The 13,805-nt window shown below is 37.2% G+C and overlaps 1 protein-coding gene across 2 annotated transcripts; it reads left to right on the top strand.

Moving 5' to 3' along the window:
• Positions 1-3,350: 3,350 nt before the first annotated feature.
• Positions 3,351-13,646, top strand: polk (polymerase (DNA directed) kappa). Of its 2 annotated transcripts, none has more exons than XM_084113587.1 (14): positions 3,351-3,944; positions 4,755-4,874; positions 5,302-5,454; positions 5,529-5,660; positions 5,738-5,882; positions 6,729-6,926; positions 7,840-7,964; positions 8,042-8,208; positions 8,344-8,376; positions 8,513-8,609; positions 9,133-9,304; positions 10,303-11,352; positions 11,478-11,529; positions 12,824-13,646. In XM_084113587.1, exons 1-14 carry the CDS (start codon positions 3,798-3,800, stop codon positions 12,924-12,926), a joined length of 2,694 nt encoding a protein of 897 aa, XP_083969713.1. In that variant the 5' UTR covers positions 3,351-3,797; the 3' UTR covers positions 12,927-13,646. The 2 variants fall into 2 exon arrangements, with proteins under 2 accessions (XP_083969713.1, XP_083969714.1); XM_084113588.1 differs by having other exon boundaries at positions 6,732-6,926.
• Positions 13,647-13,805: the final 159 nt, after the last annotated feature.

The following is a 13,805-nucleotide window of genomic DNA, read 5'->3' on the forward strand; positions in this document are numbered from 1 at the left end:
TGAATTCAGTGCGTTCACAGTCTCACGGGCACCAAACCAACAATTACTAAAAACACACATAAAAACTGATTTTGCACGGGCATTTTGCACTAGTAATTAAAATTATGAATGTTTTTTGTTTTTTTTTACAATATCATGTCGCGTTCCAGTGGGCGTAGTTCTCAGATACCCCTTTTCCACCAAGGCAGTGCTGGTGCCGGTTCGGAGCCGGTGCCTACTCGCGAACCAGTTCTTTGTGTTTCGACAGCCAAAGAACCGGTTCTCGGCCAGGAAAATTGGTTCCAAAGCGGCACCAACTCTTTGCTGGACTAGAACCGTTCTTTAACCACGTCATGCTTACGTCGGGGGGTGGGGTTATTGTCGAACTTCTTCTCGAGCATAATCTCCGTCTATAGTAATCCAGACGAGCAGCACAAATGTGTTCTAAACGTCTTCTTCTGACCCCAATATAGGATCGCGAAGCAAGGAGAAACATTTGCAGAAAGACAATGTAGTCCAACATTGTAATTGTTATGTTTGAATTTGGCGCAAGCCTTTCTAGGAAAGCTAAGACGTAGCCTATGGCAACGTAGCCTGGGAAAACCCAGACAACTTCCGGCAAATTCAGATTTGCTCGAGAAGTAGTCTGGCAAAGAGCTCATTCAAGCCCATTTCCATGCCGTCGAAATCGCAGCACCAATCAGAAACGTTGAGGCGGGCTTTACACAATGATGATTGCTCTGATTGGTTTTAGGTCTATCCAATTGCGCCCAGAGGCATTTGAACGACGTCCGTTCAACTTTTAAATGCATTATTATATTCAAATTGCAAACACATGAGGACAGTCTCCATAAAAGACCCACTGGCAGATGAACGTGCTACTACATTTCTCTCCGAAACGGTAGGGAATTAAATTAGATTTAATAGAGGATTTTAACTGTGACACGATGATTGACAGGGCAGTTTAAGTGACAGGATGCACGCGACAGATCCGTCCGATAAAGATGACGAAGTAGTATGTCCTAAAGCTTGCCTACTTTTTTGCTACACATTCAAAAGTAAATATCTTTTCTTCACAAAAAGAGTACATACTTTTATGGCGTAGTGTAACTTAGGCAAATTGGGACGCAGCATATGGCTTTACACGATGACGATCGCTCTGATTGGTTTTAGGTCTATCCAACTGCGCCCAGAGGCATTTGAGCGACGTCCGTTGGTGACGCCCCTTTGGAAATGATTTGTCTATGGAGCTTTGCCAGACCATAACTCAGTTACTACTGAGAATAGTCTGGTTTTAACCAGGCTAATGGCAACGTACACAGTGATATAACGACGTCGTTCGCTGGGCTCTCTAGTCAGTGGAAAAACAAACAGGTTCTGAGACAGGTTCTAGCAGCTTTTAGACATTGTTTTGTTTTTTGTTATAAGTCATAAATAATAAATGAATGACAAGGAAGCAGCCTCTCGCAATGCAAAGTCAATGGAGATGGATGGATTGTTCAGCGCAGTCGGTGGAGAGCAACTGCGCCCGACCATAGATATCATATAATAAAGGCCTTATATGGATATCTATGCGCCCGACTGCAGAATTCGACACGTCCGCCTTGCGATCCCGAGAGATTTTTGACATGTCAGCATGACATCAGAGCAAGGCGGACCGCACTCGGACACATTTCTAACCGGCATGCATCTCTTGGTGATCACCGGTGATCGGTTCTGCGCAGATTTTGCTCATCTCAAACAAGCCTATTAATAATAACACAAAATAATAAAAACAAAATAAAACAGTATTTGTCAAATTGCAGTTATTTTTTAATCTAGAAAGACTTAGAAAAGAACTGCTTATAACGGTTAGCCACGCACCATAGCCACTGGGACTACCTAGCTTACTTAATTACTTCTGCTTACTTATGCTTCTGCTATCTAACCGGAAGTTTCACTCATAATCATTTCTACAGCAGCGACCCCAGGAATAAGGTGGATAATGTCGAGGGCATAGACTGTACATTTTTTTTACTTTTTAGTTGTATTTGTTTGGTTCTTTGTTCATCCTCAAACAATTATTTTATTTTTATTATTAAGAGGTTTTCACAAGAGTTAAATGTAAACTGCAAACATTAAACTGTGCTGAAATTAAATGTCTTTAACTGGAAGTGTTCTGTTAACTCTGCTAAACTATAATTACTAAAACTTAAACTGAAACTAAATATATAAAAACTAAGTAGAAATGTGTCCACAAAATAAAAACTAAACTAAAACTAACAAAACCATTAATGAAACTAACTAAAACTAAACTGAAATTTATAGGAAATTTGAAAATGATATTAAAATAAAAACTAATTTAAAAATGCAAAACTATAATAACCTTGTTCCTGACCACTATTGAGAGTACACATCCATATTTTATAATTATTAATCAATTGAGATAAAGTAACTGAATGGTAACTCTAATATGGCAACATATAACAATGAACTACTTTTTTGATAAATATTGTTTTGGTACATGTTGTCGAATTTGAGTTCTGAAGAGGCCTGCTATCATCAGGCAACACTTTTTTCTTAAATGATCATTCATCGCAAAGCGGGACGGGGGGGGGTCACCCTATTTTTAACTCAAAATAAACAACGCAACAAATGGCGTCTCTTTTTCATAGTGGCCTTCAAGGGCGCAAAAACGTTGTTTGGAATACGTTCACAATAAACAAAATGTCACATAGCATTTAAAACATACATGAAACCATAGACAGTATATAAACTGGACACAGCGACCCCATAGGTTTCAACGGAGAGAAGTTGAAGCACATTAGAAGCAGTCACTTCCTGATTGCCGAGCGTACTGCGCAGACTCAAACTGAGCTTGACGACGTGGATGTGACGTGAGCAGCCTGCCTGACAGTTGTAAGTTTTCTAGTAGCCGTGCCAAGCGAAATCGGAACCATTCCCTTCCGAATCTCGCAGAGACGGAGAGTGTGAGTAGGAGCTGTCCATGAGCTAGGAGCAGGAGCAACGTCATGACTCTCTATGGGCTTCTCCCTTTACTTTATCGGACTTTATGCCTCCACGTCCCCCCGATTGATTGCGAGCTTCTCTTCCTGTCTCTACGGTAATTTCCAGAGAGTCGCGTGGTTATGACGCAATCGTTAGCCTACTTTTACAAAAACTGCTTCTACGGGGCCATAACGTAAGATACAAGGTAATGGAGCCTTTTATACATTGTCGTGTTTCTTTAGAAATAAACAATGGACAAATGGAGTCTTTAAACGCCTCAGATGTAAAGTTATTCGCTGTCAAAGTGACGCGAAAATGAATGGGAGTCAATGGGATGCTAACAGCAGGTGAAGGCTTGTTAGCCAATGGCGGCTCCCGGGGGTACCTTCAAAATAATATGAAACCCTGACCGCCTGCATGAAACCCCGCATGGTGAATGTTCATATTCCAGTACAGCAGGTGGCGATAAAGACGTTCATGGTGGTGCGTTCCTTTTCGAGAACGAGACGTTCAAAAATGGGGGCTATGGCTTGGCAAATAACGCTTTTATATCGTTTTTGGTTTTTTTTGTTGACTATAAACCCATGGATCCTTGACTAGTTTATGTTTCTTTAGCTATATCTGCAAGACAGTCAAGTAACGTAATTCAATTAAAAGCAAATGCTTTAAAATGCATTCAGTGATATCTATCAAGGCTAACTAGCACAGGAAAAGCTGTCAATAGAAAAAACAACAACATTTTGCCTCAATATTTCGACGTTTAGCATCCATGGCAGGTCGCTTACTGGGTCGCAGGTGTTAGTTTGGTGAAGGAAGTGAAAGTAGCAGGAATGGAGGATCACCATCAGGATGCTGCTGTGAGTGGGAGCAGCTCTGGAGCTGATCTTCTCTCCAGGATCGCTCTCAATGATAACAAGGCTGGTATGGAGGGACTGGACAGAGACAAGATCAACAAGGTCATTCTGGAAACCTCCAAGGTCTGCACAGCTATTTATCTACTTAAGTTATACAGTATTATACTTGTATTTATATGTGTAACTTAGTTGACAAATAACGTGGACGTTAAGCTTTTTTAAGCAGATCAGACACAAATACAATTAATATTTAGGCTATATTAATGTGAATGGGTGAAGTTTGGCCTGTCAGGGCATGTCATTAAGTTTCTATCAAGTTACATTATTATGCTACTCATTATAGTTTTGTTCTGTTAGATTTATTATTTACTAATTTATTTACATATTCGTTTTTAATAAATAACATGAAATCAAATTTTAAGTTATTTTAGGAAAATTTTAATTCATCAATAGTCCTGTCCTGTGACATAAAAAAAAAAAAAAAAAAGATTCTCAATTAATATGAGGACAAAAGAGGTTCTATAATCACTTTCATTTAAGTAAAATGTGTGTTTTAAATAAATTAAGCCTAGTTTCACAGACAGGGCTTAGATTAAGCCAGGATTGGGCTTTAGTTCAATTAGTTAAAAAAAATGTTTAAATGTGCCTTAGGAAAAAAAAACATTACTGGTGTGCATCTTGAGACAAAACAATGGCATTGACACATTTTAGATATGCTAGTGCAAGTTGCTTTTAGTTACAACAGTTTAAACATGCATTTTAGTCTAGGAATAGGCTTAAGCCTTGTCTGTGAAACCGAGGGTTAATATTATAAATTCATTACGTTTAAATACTTTTATATGAAATTAACAGTAGCAAGTTACAGTTCAGGACAGTGTTGACATTGACACATTTATAATGCAGTTAAAATAAAATTGTTCTTTTGAATAACAGGGATCTAAATTTTATGAGAATGAACTTAAGAAGGAGCGGCAGGTGAATCAGCGCATTGAAAAAATGATGGAGCAAAAAGCAAGAATCACTAAAGAACAGATGAAGCAAGCACAAGCAGAGGTAATCAACTCTGTAATGATTGTCATAAATCTTATGACAATTTCACCCTGAGTTTTATTACTGAAATGCTATCATATTGAAAATAGGATGTATTATTTAAATTGTTTGAAATCATTATTTGAAATCATTTTGACTGGACAGGATGATTATTAGTGTCTTATTAATGTTTTACACAGTTGTAGGAACAGTGTGAATTATGCCTTATGGTCATGATAATTGCATCGTGATATTATTGCATTGTGCTTTATTGTCACAATGCAATAAATCTTAATGGTCCTAAGATAAGCTACATTGTCTTTATGCAAAATATAAACAGGAGTGAAACAAAGAGGTATAAAATATAGAAACAAAGAGGTACCCAAAATATACAATGAAATACTTTAGTTTCACATACCTGTTCAGTTGTTTAAGAGTTTTCGCACCATAGGTGGACAAACTAAAATGTGAACTGGAGAGGGGTCGAGATCTGGGCCGTGTGATAGTTCACGTAGACATGGACGCGTTCTATGCTGCCGTAGAAATGAGAGACTGCCCGGAGCTGAAGGACAAACCGATGGCAGTGGGGTCCATGAGCATGCTGGTGAGAATCTGAAACAAAACTCACAGAACATCATCACATGTCCACAGTGTTGACATTGTCTTTATCAATTCCAGTCAACCTCCAATTACCATGCCAGGAGGTTTGGTGTCCGTGCTGCCATGCCAGGGTTCATTGCGAAGAAACTCTGTCCAAACCTAGTTATCATGCCCACCAACTTTGACAAATACAGAGCAGTGAGTGCCCAGGTATGTTATATGTAAGTCCGGCGACATTCAGTAGTCATATCTGCTGTCGTTTCCTCATGCCTGGGTCTGTCTTTAAGGTACGCGAGATATTCTCAGAGTATGACCCTCATTTCATGCCTGTGAGTCTGGACGAGGCTTATCTGGACATCACTGAGCATCTGGAGCAGCGGAAGCTCTGGCCGGAGACCATGCGAACACATCACATGTGTGATGCCAAGACAGGTTTGTTACAGAAGTCTTCTGACTAGTGCAGGGGTTTTCAAACTGGAAGTGATTTGTGGTCTGTCGAAAAGATTGGAGATAAGCAGTGTAAAAAAAATTAAAATAAATACAAATTTGTAATTGTAATAATGATTTATTTTAAAATAATAAATAAATAAAAAAACATCTTACAGTACTATAAGAAGTAGAAAATAAAGTAGTAATTTAACATAATATAGATATTTTCCAAATAATATTTTGCACAGATTTATAATTTAAATAAATATCTGGTCCCACTTTATATTAAGTGTCTTTAATTACTATTAATCTTTAAATTAATCATTTTATACAATGCGGTTATTGTGTACATTTTTACATTGTAAAAAGTATCTGCATGTAATTTCTGTAATTGATTTCAGTAAGTACATCTATAATTACACTGTTTACCCTTCCCTTTTACCTTAACCCATAATTTAAACCTCTAAGCATGTCCCTAACATTACCCGTATCCCATCTCAATAGCAGAAAGTGTTTTGCAATACAACATGAACACAATAAGTACACTGTATCCCACTTTTTTTCTTTTTTTTTATGTAAGTACATGGTAAAGACTCCTAAAACAAAGTGAGACCAAATATGTAATTAAAAAAATGTTTCATGGTATACATTAGGTCTTTATTCATAAAAAGTATAGCTGCATTTTAAGTTCACTCACACAAGGATGATCATATTTGGGAGTGGTTGGCATCTAAAAGATTGAAAAGAGGTCCACTTTTTATTTTGTGAAAGCTTTTATGATGTATTAAAATGTCTTTTATTATGAGCAATTATATTAGCATGATGTTTGTTCTTTATTCTGATGAAAAGAAGATGATGCAGGAAAGTTTGCGGGTGAATCGGAAAAAGATGGACTGTCTCCTGTGCTGTTTGAGGACAGTCCCTGCTCCTCGACCTCTCTGTCAGGAGCTGAAGGGAAAGCTGAGGTGTTTGGGACAAGTGCAGAGGAGGCTGTGAGGGAGATGCGCTTCCGTATTGAGCAGAAAACGTCTCTTACTGCCAGTGCCGGTGAGGGAGTGGATATTTTTATTTGGTTTTTACTCTTAAAGGTACAATATGTAAGATTTTTGCATTAAAGGTGCAAAAGGTGATCTGGGAAAGGCTAACTTTAGCCTGCTAGCATCGAAAGCATACAAATCCACCCTCCCTGCAAATTGTCAGCCCAAAGCCACGTCTCTTTGTTATGCAAACACACATTGACTGATAGGGAACACGTGCTATCATTTTATTCGGACCAAATGCAGTGATTGAACGAACATTTTATGGTCCTACGCCTTCCACAGACGATATATATTTATATAAATACACTGAGACTGCTTAACATAGTAATTGCTATCAGGATATGAGGAGACTTTCAACCAGCATAACAAAAAAAATGTTTCCGTAGAGAATCACCTATTTCACCTTTAAAATATCCAAAAACCACTAGAACAATGTTATATATTTTGTTGACTTGTGTACTCTTGTGTAAATCCAGAGAAATCCGCAATTTTAACCAGTGAAACGGCCCGTGTCTTTGTGTCGCCTGTCAACTGGGTCATATTCCCCTTACCCTCAGCTGTCAGTAGAAACCATGGAAAGAAGTGCGCTTCCTGAAAAAATGCGGAAGTAGTAGTTATAGCATCAAAGCCGACAATCTCTGTTAGCGCCTGGGAAGCCACGGTTGTTTGTTTTGCACATTCGTGATGGGCCACAATTATTCATTATTGTTTGCTGCAGGTTCTGTCGCCAAAGTTAACCTTTGAAAACAGCTTTATGGTTCCACACTCTGTCACTGCGTCATCAGGCTACAACTTTGTTATTGTTTTGAATAAGCGACCTCTTGTGGTGAAACTTGAACACTGTGCCTTTAACTTGCAAACATAAGTATATCCAGTATTTATACTGTATGTACGAAATTTCAAATTATTCTCTGTTGTAGGTATTGCCCCAAACATGATGCTTGCAAAAGTATGCAGTGACAAGAACAAGCCCAATGGCCAGTACCGAATTCCTCCTGAGAGACAAGTTGTGATGGAGTTTATGAAGGATCTTCCTGTCAGAAAGGTCCGCCTGACCCCTTTTATCCCTGGCTGTTTTCTAGCTCATTGACGTGGCCTAATATTATTGTTTATTTATTCCAGGTGTCTGGTGTTGGAAAGGTGACTGAGAAGATGCTGGCTGCTTTGGGTATTGTCAGCTGTGCTCAACTTGGCCAGCAGGTGGCGTTAGTTTCCCTGCTTTTTTCGGAAACCTCTTGGCATCATTTCCTTCACATATCTTTGGGTTTGGGCTCCACATATATTGAGAGGTGTGCAGTGTTAATGTATATGTTACAGCATCAAACATACTTAAGTAATATCAATAAACTACATGGGCGACATGTTGGATATGGAATAAGATTACTATTCTAATATTTTATGGACGATCTGGTCTTTTATTTCAGGGACTCAGAAAGAAAAAGCATGAGCACTGAGAGGTAATTTGCTCAATGTTTTTTTTACAGTCTTAAGCACATGCATCAGTCCCAAACATTAGTGTAAACTTGAAATCAACATTCTGTTTCCTCCATCCCTTATTTAATTTGTGTCATTTATATTCACTCTTTCTTTTAGGACGTTTGGGGAGATGAGTGATGCAGAAGAGCAATATTCCCTGTGTAGGGAGCTCTGTCAAGACCTAGCACAGGACCTACAGCGAGAGGGCCTTAAGGTAACTGTTTCGCCCTCTTGTTGGGCTAAATAAAAGTAAAAGTAGCTTCTCCCAGTTTTATACCAAACCTCATATATAGCCAGTGATAACATGCATATCACTGTGAAAATTAAGATGGTTTGAAGCTTATTTTATTAAGTAATTAATTAATTTACATTTAAGATGTTTTGTTATATATGTATATATGTGTATATATATATATATCAGCATCATTGTGCTACCATGTGTTTGTGGATTGCATATTTGTGTAGTTAAGGAAACTTTTCAATTATTTTACTTTCTTTTGTTGCTGGATGTATTAAACATTTGGTTGATACATATTATAAATATGTCTGTATGACCTCCTGGAAGATAAAAAAAAAATATATATATATATATATATATATATATATATATATATATATATATATATAATGTGCAGAAATAGTTAAGGAAATGTCATCTGGACTCCATATACAGTACAATTAGTAAGTGCATAAATATTTGTCTAACATGCATTACATGAAATTTATTTGTGTCATAGGGGAAAACTGTTACTTTAAAGTTGAAGAATGTCAACTTTGAAGTGAAGACTAAAGCGTTTACACTGCAGTATGCTGTCTGCACTGAGGAGGACATCTTTGCTGCTGCCAAAGACCTTCTCAAAGTTGAGATTGACAGTGTCAGCCCTCAGCCACTAAAGCTAAGACTCATGGGTACATATTAGTGTGTGTGTGTGTGTGTGTGTGTGTGTGTGTGTGGCTGGTAAACCCTACATTATGGGAGACAAAATGTCCCCACAAAGTTGGAAATATCTGAAATCCTTGTCCTTGTGGGAGATGTTTTGGTCCCCATGAGGAAAACAGCTTATAAATCAAAGTGATGTTTTTTGAAAATGTAAAAATGTAGAAAGTTTTCTATGACGGTAGGTTTAGGGGTAGGGTTAGTGTAAGGTGATAGAAAACACAGTTTGTACAGTATAAAAATCATTGTGTCTAAGGAAAGTCCTCATAAAATATGAAAACACAATGTGTGTGTGCACGACTGTTCAAATCTTTGAGGTCGGTCAGATTTTTTGTTTGTTTTGAAAGGAATGATCACCAAGGCTGCATTTATTTGATCAAAAAAACAGTAAAAGAGTAATATTGTGAAACAGTTTAAAATAACTGTTTTCTATTTGAATAGTTATGCCTAAGCTTAATTTTCAACATCCTTACTCCAGTCTCACATGATCCTTCAGAAATCATTCTAGTGTTCAGTTGTGCTGCTTAATATTTTTGTGGTGCATTTTTACAGGATTCTTTTATGAAAGTTTATAGAGATATTTAAAATAAAAATATTTTGTAACATAATAAATGTCTTTAAAGTAACTTTTGATCAATTGAATGTATCATTGGTAATTAATATATAAAAAAAATCTTACTGATCCCAAACTTTTAACGATAGTGTATGGTCATAACTTGGCATTTTGTTTTGTCTAAAGTTTATTGTATCATGTCCAAAATGTACCATTATTTTTGTCTTAAAGCATATGAAATCTAAAAAAAAATTATCATTTGTTTATTTGACCATTCATGAGGAATCTGACAATACAGTGATACATTTTTTTTTTTTTTTTTTTTTTATCTGAAGCTACGTTGTGTATTTGTTTCAGATAGTAAAATTCAGTTTATGAAATGCTCATGCTAATGAAGAGATGTGTGATTTTCAACAGGCGTTCGAGTGTCTGGCTTTATCAGCGTTGAAGATAAAAAGCCTCTTCAGAGGAGTATAATGGGGTTCCTGCAGAAAGGTGGATCTGATCCAGGCAGTTTCACGCAGTGTCCTGGATCTGCTCTCAAAGCAGGAGGAGGCAGTGATAGTGCCAGTTTCCTAAAGCCGCAGTCCACTGAGATAAAAGTACCCTCTGTGTCTGAGCAAATACCCAAATCTACAGGACCTAAACAGCAATCCTTTTTTCAAAGAGCGCAGTCAAAACGACTTCAGCAGCAGCAGGAACAAATGTCTGTCATCATCTCTGATACAGACACAACAAACAGTAGTGCAGACGCAGCTGCTTCAATTCTGCCAATAACAAACCCTCAATCAGACACAACATCAACAAACACAAACTCGGGGACAGACGCAACAGGATACATAAACAAACATGCAACTTTAAAGCCATCGTTTAAAATCTCAACCCAGGTTCTGCAGTTTCTCACCTGCCCCGTGTGCAACAGCGAGATGAAGGATGTAAACCTCACAGCCTTCAACCACCATATTGATGAATGTCTGAAGGGCAGTGCAATGGATAATGAACACACAGATTCGGATGCAGGTGAGCGAAAGGAAGAGCTCAACAGTGAACCACCTGAATCAAGCCACTACCTGTCCTGTAATGGAGAGAAGCCGTCCACTAGCATCTCTTTGCCAGTGGTGGAAACTGATGACGGAAATGATTTCAAGTCTCCATTTTTTAGTCACAGGACAAAAATAAATGAAAAGCGTTCAGTTGTTCCTAATAAGAAGAGGCCTCTTTCTGAATCTAGTTCTAAAGCCTCACACACAATACACAATCCTGAGGCTGTTGTCACAGAGTTGTCATCTGACTTGAAAGGCTCGTCTTTGACGTGTCCCGTGTGCAGTCAGCTGCAGAGCACCGGTGACCTCGCTCTCTTCAACCGCCATGTGGATATGTGTCTCAACCAAGAAGTTCTGCTGGAGTTTAGAGGATCTCATCCTCCTCTAGATCATTCAGACGCATCTGCACTCAAGAGCGTAAGAGGTCAGTCAAAAGCAAATGTTGAAGAATGCAAGAAATCGCATTTGGGAATAACAATGATACTATGACAAGTATATGGTAAGTCAAGGGAAATTATTATAATACACTTGTTGTTTTGTCTTTTGCAGGCCAATTGGGGGACCAGGGCAGAGTTTCTAAAGTGAGAGAAAAGAGCAAAAGGTATTTAACTGTAAAAGGCAATAATACAGTTCTATATTGTAAGAACATCATTTGAATGTACTATACATACATACCGTTTGGGGTCAGTAAGATGTTGAAAGATTTCTATTTTGAATAAGTGATCTTTGATCTTTCCATTCATCAGAGGATCCTGAAAAAAAAACTTTTATCACTGTTTCCACAAAAATAAATGTATAATATTGAGCAGCACAACTGTTTGGTTCATTGATAATAATAATAGTAAATGTTTCTTGAGCAGCAAATCATCATATTAGAATGATTTCTGAAGGATCATGTGACACTGAAGACTGGAGTTATGATGCTGAAAATTCAGCTTTGCATTACAGGAAAAAAATACATTTAAAAATAAAAAAACAGTTCTCTTAAAGGGATACTCCACCGTGTTTTCATATTAAACTATGTTTTTCCCTTAACTAAGACGAGTTGATACATACCTCTCTCGTCTCAGTGCGTGCACTCAATCGCTTTGGCGCGCGGTGACACTTTGAAAGCACTTAGCTTAGCCCATTCATTCAATATGGGCCAAGCAGAGAAGCTACCAAACACCTCCACGTTTTCCCTATTTAAATACAGTTACTCGCGTAGTGTAACTCGACATAGGACGGTAACACAAAACAAAACGTTGCGCTTTTCTAAGCGTGTAAAATGGATAACTATATTGTATGGCGGAATACCATGGCAAGTGCTTGTAAGCACTTCGTCTTGGCGCAGTAATATCTTCACTCGTGAAAAATCCTCTCACCGGCCCCCGCTCCCTCTAGTGAAGATATTACTGCGCCGAAGTCGAAGTGCTTACAAGCACTTGCCATGGTATTCCGCCATACAATATAGTTATCCATTTTACACGCTTAGAAAAGCGCAACGTTTTGTTTTGTGTTACCGTCCTAGGTCGAGTTACACTACGCGAGTAACTGTATTTAAATAGGGAAAACGTGGAGGTGTTTGGTAGCTTCTCTGCTTGGCCCATATTGAATGAATGGGCTAAGCTAAGTGCTTTCAAAGTGTCACCGCGCGCCAAAGCGATTGAGTGCACGCACTGAGACGAGAGAGGTATGTATTAACTCGTCTTAGTTAAGGGAAAAACATAGTTTAATATGAAAACACGGTGGAGTATCCCTTTAAATTGTAATATTTCACAATATTACTGTTTATTTTAATTTTGAGCATAAGAGACTTCTTTCATAAACATTAAAAATCTTACCGACCCCAAACTCTTAAACTCTAATGTATGGTATTATTGTTATTTCTTATGTATTCTCCATTTTAACTACAGGCAAGGATCATCTTCTCTTCCTCCCGCAAAGAAAACCAAAGTGTTGAGCACAAAACACACAATCGACAAGTTCTTCAAAGGCAACACCAGACAAAACGTCTAATTGTGTTACAATTCCAGAAATCTTTTAATTTATGAAGAAAAGACATGATAATCCTTGAGGACTTCAGGGATTCACTTCAGGGAATATGTTGAAGGAGTGAGTAAGAAATATGCAAACTGAAGAAAAGCAGTTAATAAGATGGCACTTGATAAGAGATGTTGCTGGGAACATCACATACTTTGACACAAAAGCTGAAGATCTATTTGGGTATATTTTTGTATTTATAGAAATGTGTATTTGTGTGGTGGAAAAAAAATGCTTCGTATTTATACTTTTGCACTTTCCTCTTTCTATATTTATGTAAATCATTGATGTTAATTCTACATTAATATATGAGTTATGGCTCAAATATCTTTTAAATAATTTTATTTTTTGCATAAACACAAATTAGCATTTATTTTTGTATGGGCGTGCAAAGCGATTTTTAGACCATGACATAAGATTTACCATCTAAATAACAAATATATACAGAAGTATCATAATTGTACACATGCAGAATTGTAATTGTATCTTCTAATTTGCACCTCAAATTAATGTAAAAAACAAATAATTAAAATTTGTCCTTTTAATCTTACAATGGTGTTTTGTGTTTTAAAGGATGGAAAAATATCAAGGTGTTTTTTCTTAGTTTGGAAACCATTTAAACAGGTTTAACCTTCATCCAAGAAGGAATGAAAAGTACACTATCATTCAAAAAGTTTAGGATTGCTCTTATGATTGAAAAAATAAAATAAAAAAATAAAATATATATATATATATATATATATATATATATATATATATTTAAAGCAATATTGTTTAATATTACACATTTAAAATGGCTGTTTTGTCTGACATGAGCCTTTAGAAATCATTCTAATACGCCCATTTAGTGCTCAA

This window comes from Abramis brama (genome assembly GCF_963993115.1).
Source record: "Abramis brama genome assembly, chromosome: 5".
Taxonomy (NCBI): domain Eukaryota; kingdom Metazoa; phylum Chordata; class Actinopteri; order Cypriniformes; family Leuciscidae; genus Abramis; species Abramis brama.

What these genes read in the sequence shown, in the direction of transcription:
- polk (XM_084113587.1), top strand. Translation starts at nt 3,798, where the DNA reads ATGGAGGATCACCATCAGGATGCTGCTGTGAGTGGGAGCAGCTCTGGA. An exon ending in TCATTCTGGAAACCTCCAAG is followed by an intron (nt 3,945 to 4,754) that starts GTCTGCACAGCT and finishes TTTGAATAACAG; the next exon opens with GGATCTAAATTTTATGAGAA. An exon ending in ACAGAGCAGTGAGTGCCCAG is followed by an intron (nt 5,661 to 5,737) that starts GTATGTTATATG and finishes TCTGTCTTTAAG; the next exon opens with GTACGCGAGATATTCTCAGA.